General features: G+C 49.2%; 1 protein-coding gene across 1 annotated transcript in view; it reads left to right on the top strand.

Annotated features, from left to right (window-relative positions):
- The first annotated feature begins 2,243 nt into the window (after positions 1-2,243).
- The window catches only part of LOC116967912 (homeobox protein meis3-like), a 123,792-nt gene continuing 119,698 nt past the window's right edge, over positions 2,244-6,337 (top strand). The window contains exon 1 of the mRNA XM_033014573.1: positions 2,244-2,396. Coding sequence (XP_032870464.1) covers positions 2,304-2,396 — 93 coding nt within the window. The 5' untranslated portion in view covers positions 2,244-2,303. The remainder of the gene's footprint in view (positions 2,397-6,337) is intronic.

The following is a 6,337-nucleotide window of genomic DNA, read 5'->3' as shown; positions in this document are numbered from 1 at the left end:
CCTCTTCTCTCCCCTCTCTCTCCGCACCTCCCTGCCAGGGTCTGGGCGAGGGTAAGGGGAGCATGGCTGCCAAGGTACTTGTCTAAAAGGAATTGAACAGGCTAGATGCAGTAAAAATATTCCCGATGTTGGGGGGAGTCCAGAACCAGGGGTCACAGTTTACGAATAAGGGGTCGGCCATTTTGGACTGAGATGGGGAAAAACTTGTTCACCCAGAGAGTTGTGAATCTGTGGAATTCTCTGCCACAGAAGGCAGTGGAGGCCAAGTCACTGGATGTTTTCGAGAGAGAGTTAGATTTAGCTCTTCGGGCTAACGGAATCAAGGGATTATGGGGAAAAGGCAGGAACGGGGTACTGATTGGGGATGATCAGCCATGATCATATTGAATGGCGGTGCTGGCTGGAAGGGCCGAATGGCCTAATCCTGCACCTATTTTTTCTGTCTCCAGACCCAGGTGGCAGCTCGCCACACTTGGAGAGACCCCCTTGGGAAGAGGGTATCAAGGTTGGGGGGATTTTGCCCCCAAGGTGGAAATATCAAAGGCACGAGAGCTTAGCTTTAAGATGGGAGGTATAAGTTTAAAGGAGATGTGTGGGGTAGGCCGGGCCACAGAAGGCAACACGATCTAAGGTGTTCCAACCCTCAGCTGATGTCACGCGGCAACTGAGCAGCGAGTGGGAAGCCGTGGGCAGGTTAATTATTTAATTAACCAAACGACACCGCAGTCTCTGCCCTTGGAGTCAAAATGGCCCCTCTCCAGAACACGGCACGGTGGCGCAGCAGTAGAGTTGCTGCCTCACAGCACCAGAGACCCGGGTTCAATCCTGACTGCGGGTGCTGTCTGTACGGAGTTTGTACGTTCTCCCTGTGACCGCGTGGGTTTTCTCCGAGATCTTTGGTTTCCTCCCACACTTCAAAGACCTACAGGTTTGTGGGTTAACTGGCTTGGTGTAAATGTAAATTGTCCCTAGTGTGTGTGTAGGGTCGTGTTAGTGCGAGGGGGTCGCTGAAGGTGGACAAAAATGCTGGAGAAACTCAGCGGGTGAGGCAGCATCTATGGAGCAAAGGAATAGGTGACGTTTTTTCAGACTGATGTGGGGGTCGGGGGGGGGGGGGGAACGGGAAGAAGATAGGAAGAGGCGGAGCCAGTGGGCTGTGGGAGAGCTGGGAAGGGGAGGGGAAGGACAGGAGAAAGCAGGGACTACCTGAAATTGGAGAAGTCAATGTTCATACCGCTGGGGTGTAAACTACCCAAGTGGTGGGATGAAGGGACTGTTTCCGTGCTGTATCTATAAACTGGCCTAATTCTCCTCCTAGAACTTGAATTTATGAATGTATATTTTTATGGTGGAGTTAGATAGATTCTTGATTAGTACGGATGTCAGGGATTACGGGGAGAGGGCAGGAGAATTGGGGTTGACAGGGCGAGATAGATCAGCCATGATTGAATGGCAGAGTAGACTAGATGGGCCGAATGGCCTAAATCTGGGCCTATAACTCATGAACTTATGAAATTGTCCACTGGTCCTGCTTTCAAGATGGCGTCATGTTTTGGCACCATTTTGGCAATGTCCAGTCCACGTTCTAGGTATTGTGAGGAGAGCACATTGTACAAGGTACACTTGTTGTGTAGTGGCACAGTGCGCAGCGGTAGATTTGCTGCCTTACAGCGCCAGAGACTCCGGTTCGATCCCGACTACGGGTGCTGTCTGTGTGGAGTTTGTATGTTTTCCCCGTGACCTGCGTGGGTTTTCCCCGAGATCTTCGGTTTCCTCCCACACTCCAAAGACGTGCAGGTTTGTAGGATAACTGGTTGCCCCAAGTGTGTGTGGGATAGTGTTAGTGTGCGGGGATCGCTGGTATCGCCGACTCGGTGGCATTGTGAACGGGGCAGAGTTGACTTGATGGGCCGAATGGCCTAATGCTGCTCCCGGAACTTGTGAACTTTCAAACGGATATTTGTTCACTGTTTGCTCTAAACTAAACTAAACTGAACTCAGACAGCACAGAAACAGGCCCTTCGGCCCGCAAGTCCTTGTAGAAGTGACTGACACTGTGCTTTGTGATCCCGCTTGCACGATGGCGCCAAGATGCCGCCATGTTTGGTCGCCATTTTGTCAAAGTCCAGCCAGCTCTCTGGGCCTTGCGAGTGGAGCCCGCTGTACATGGTAACTTGAGGCCTACCCTCTGCGTGATCCACAGTCCTCTCTCTATCTCACCACCCTGGGGGGGTTTTCTGTTCCAGGTGCATGAACTGTGCGATAACTTTTGCCATCGGTACATCAGCTGCTTAAAGGGGAAGATGCCCATCGACTTGGTGATCGATGACCGTGATGGCGGCTCTAAGTCCGACCTGGAAGACTTCACCGGATCCTGCACCAGCCTCTCCGATCAGGTAGGGGTCGCAACGCACCCAGCAGCTGGCGGGGGATGGGGGTGGGGGGGGGGGGGGGGGGTGGGGGAGGGGGAGGGACGGGTGAAGGGCCATTGCACTGTTTGAAAACCCGAATCTTCCTTCAAACCGTTGCCCAGAGAATGCCGGGACTGCCAACCCAAGGTGGGGCCTTGAGTTCCGGGCAAGGCCCCCAGAAGTCTTGGCACTGCCACCTGAAGCGGAGTTCTGTGCCTAGTCTTCGACGAGTAGGATGGTTCTCCTCGTGCGATGAAAGGCGCTGGATCTTACCCGCCATGTTGTTTACCTACGTTCTTGCAATGAGACTAAGGCCCGTCGACCCTAGTGTTTCGTTCTGCCAGACTAACTTTACAATGGTGGTGATATGTTCAACCTGTTTACTGGAGGTACAACAAGGCCACAATATTGGCACATGGTCTGCCCAAGACCCAACTCCACGAACTGCATTGCTGTTTAGTTGTCTGTTGGTTCAATGATGGAATGATACGTGTATACCGCATGTACCGAGGCACAGTGAAATACTTTGTTACGCTTACAACCATTTGAGCAACTTATCCAATCTCGGACCAGTCGCACCTCTTCTCCCCAATAATAATATTGGTTGGATCTTAATAATTAAATTTAATTTTTTTTATTTGAAGTACAATAATATGGCACCATAGGTACCTAGTATATATTGGCATGTTACAATTCATGTACAGCTTCTTATTATTTTTATTTTAACAATAAAAAGGGGACAGAAAAAGAATAGAAAAGAAATAGAGAAGTGCGTGATATCAGAAAGTGAGAGAAGGAAAATGAGAAAAGAAAGAAAATGAGGAGAAAAGCAGAAGTAGAAAGCAGAAGAATAAAGGAGAGATAGCTATTAGTTATTCTTGATCACCATTCACCCAGTACTGAAACAGATCATTTCTATGTTTGTGTTGCACCATATGCTTGCAAGAAGTCGACAAATGGAGACCAAATCCTTAACAATTGGTCTACTTTGTCTGTTAGGAGGCATCGCATTTCTTCACGATGTAAGGTTTCCAACATGGGATCATAATAATGAACGGAGGGATTGAACAGGCTAGATGCAGTACAAATGTTCCCGATGTTGGGGGAGTCCAGAACCAGGGGTCACAGTTTGCGAATAAGGGGTCGGCCATTTTGGACTGAGATGAGGAAAAAAACCTTTCCACCCGGAGAGTTGTGAATCTGTGGAATTCTATGCCACAGAAGGCAGCCGAGGCCACAGTTGTCTGTACGGAGTTTGTACGTTCTCCCCGTGACCTGCGTGGGTTTTCTCCAGGATCTTCAGTTTTCCTCCCACACTCCAAAGACGTACAGGTTTGTAGGTTAATTGGCTTGGTATAAATGTAAATTGTCCCTAGTGTGTGTGTGGGGTAGTGTTGGTGTGTGGGGGTCGCTGGTTGGCATGGACTCGGTGGGCCGAAGGGCCTGGTTTCCGCGCTGTATCGCTAAACTAAACTAAAGAGATGGATAGAGAGATAGAGAGAGAGATAGAGAGAGAGATAGACAGGGAGATAGATAGAGAGATAGGAGAGATGAGAGAGAGAGATGGAGAGAAAGAGAGAGAGAGAGATGGAGAGAGATGGAGAGAGAAGAATAGAGAGGAGGATAGAGAGAGAGATAGAGAGAGGGATAGAGAGAGGGATAGAGAGAGGGATAGAGAGAAGGATAGAGAGAAGGATAGAGAGAGAGAGAGAGAGATAGAGAGAGAGATAGAGAGAGAGATAGAGAGAGGGATAGAAAAAGAGAGAAAGAGAGATTGATAAAGAGATAAATAGAGAGAGAGAGAGAAAGAGAGAAAGCGAGAAAGAGAGAAAGAGAGGAGAAGGAGAGAAGGAGACAAGGAGATGGAGAGAAGGAGAGATAGATAGAGGGATAGATAGAGAGATAGAGATAGAGATAGAGAGATAGAGATAGAGATCCCGTCTGAAGAAGGGTTCCGATCCAGAATGTTTACTTTCCTCTTTGTCCAGAGATGCTGCCGACCCACTGAGTTACTCCAGCATTTTGTTTGTCTTTCCAGCCACATTCTAAAAACTCCACCTTTTGCAGTAGTTCCCCATGCAGAACCTCAACGAATCTCTCCTGTACTACACCTGTGGCAAAGGCCTCTGCTTTGATCATCACCAGTGATTCCAATTCAGCTTTGTGCCATTGCATTTGGGCAACCTTAAACAGCGGAATTTAGTTTAGAGATTTTAGTTCAGTGCGGAAACTGACCCTTCGGCCCACTGAGTCCGTGCCGACCCGCGACCCCCCGCCCACCAATACTATCCTACACACTATGGGCCAATTACAATTAACCTACAAACATGCACATCTTTGGAGGAAACTGGAGCACCCGGGAAAAAGGTACGCGGGTCACGGGGAGAACGTACAAACTCCGTACCCCGTAGTCAGGATCAATAGACAATAGACAATAGGTGCAGGAGGAGGCCATTCAGCCCTTCCAGCCAGCACCGCCATTCAATGTGATCATGGCTGATCATCCACAATCAGTACCCCGTTCCTGCCTTCTCCCCATATCCCCTGACTACGCTATTTTTAAGAGCCCTATCTAGCTCTCTCTTGAAAGCATCCAGAGAACCTGTCACCACCGCCCTCTGAGGCAGAGAATTCCACAGACACACAACTCTTTGTGAGAAAAAGTGTTTCCTCGTCTCCGTTCTAAATGGCTTACTCCTTATTCTTAAACTGTAGCCCCTGGTTCTGGACTCCCCCAACATCGGGAACATGTTTCCTGCCTCTAGCGTGTCCAAGCCCTTAACAATCTCATATGTTTCAATGAGATACCCTCTCATCCTTCTAAACTCCAGAGTGTACAAGCCCAGCTGCTCCATTCTCTCAGCATATGACAGTCCCGCCATCCCGGGAATTAACCTTGTAGCGGTGGATCGAACCAAGGTCTCTGGAGCTGTGAGGCAGCAACTCTACCGCTGAGCCACCGTGTGGCCCACAGATTGTGGACTGACTTTAGAGGGCTCCGACCTACTCCAGAGAGAAAGCATGAGGCTAGCTAGAGCAAACGATGTCTCGACCTTTTCTCAAGGGTTAGACGCCGTGCATTTTGGAGCTGCCAGCTCGAAGGATGGTAAAACCATTACCTACTAACGTCAATTTACAGAACTGGGATCAGACAAAAGGTTTAGTGTTTCATGAAGTCAGGACACTAGCCAGGCACCAACCTCCCATATCCCCTCTAGCCCCCTCCCCTCTCCACATCATGAAAGCCAGTGATTCTTTGCCTGGTGTGTGTGTGTGTATGCTTTGAGGAAATGCTGTCAGGGATGTAAGGCTGAGGCTTGACAGGGCGCTGGTCAGGCCGTGTTTAGGAGTATTGTGAGGAATTTTGGGCCCCGTATCCGAGGAAGGATGTGCTTCCTCTGGAGAGGGTCCAGAGGAGGTTTACCAGAACGATCCCAGGAATGTGTGGGTTAACATAAGATGAGCGTTTGTCGGCACTGGGCCTGTATTCGCTGGAGTTTAGAAGAATGAGGGGGGGACCTCATTGAAACGTACCGAATAGTGAAAGGCCTGGATAGACTGGATGTGGAGAGGATGTTTCCACTAGTGGGAGAGTATAGGACCAGAGGTCACAGCCTCAGAATTAAAGGACGTTCCTTTAGGAAGGAGATGAGGAAGAATTTCATTAGTCTGAGGGTGGTGAATCTGTGGAATTCATTGCCACAGAAGGCTGTGGAGGTCAAGTCAATGGATATTTTTAAGGCAGAGATAGATAGATTCTTGATTAGTACGGGTGTCAGGGGTTATGGGGAGAAGGCAGGAGAATGGGGTTAGGAGTGAGAGATAGATCAGCCATGATTGAATGGTGGACTTGATGGGCCGAATGACCTAATTCTGCTCCTATCACTTATGAACATGAGCATGTGTCAGGGTCAGTATTGTCAGTG

This window comes from Amblyraja radiata, chromosome 41, assembly GCF_010909765.2.
Source record: "Amblyraja radiata isolate CabotCenter1 chromosome 41, sAmbRad1.1.pri, whole genome shotgun sequence".
In the NCBI taxonomy this organism is placed as follows: Eukaryota; Metazoa; Chordata; class Chondrichthyes; order Rajiformes; family Rajidae; genus Amblyraja; species Amblyraja radiata.
Note: the sequence above shows the minus strand (reverse complement) of the source record. Positions and strands in the feature narration are given on the sequence as shown.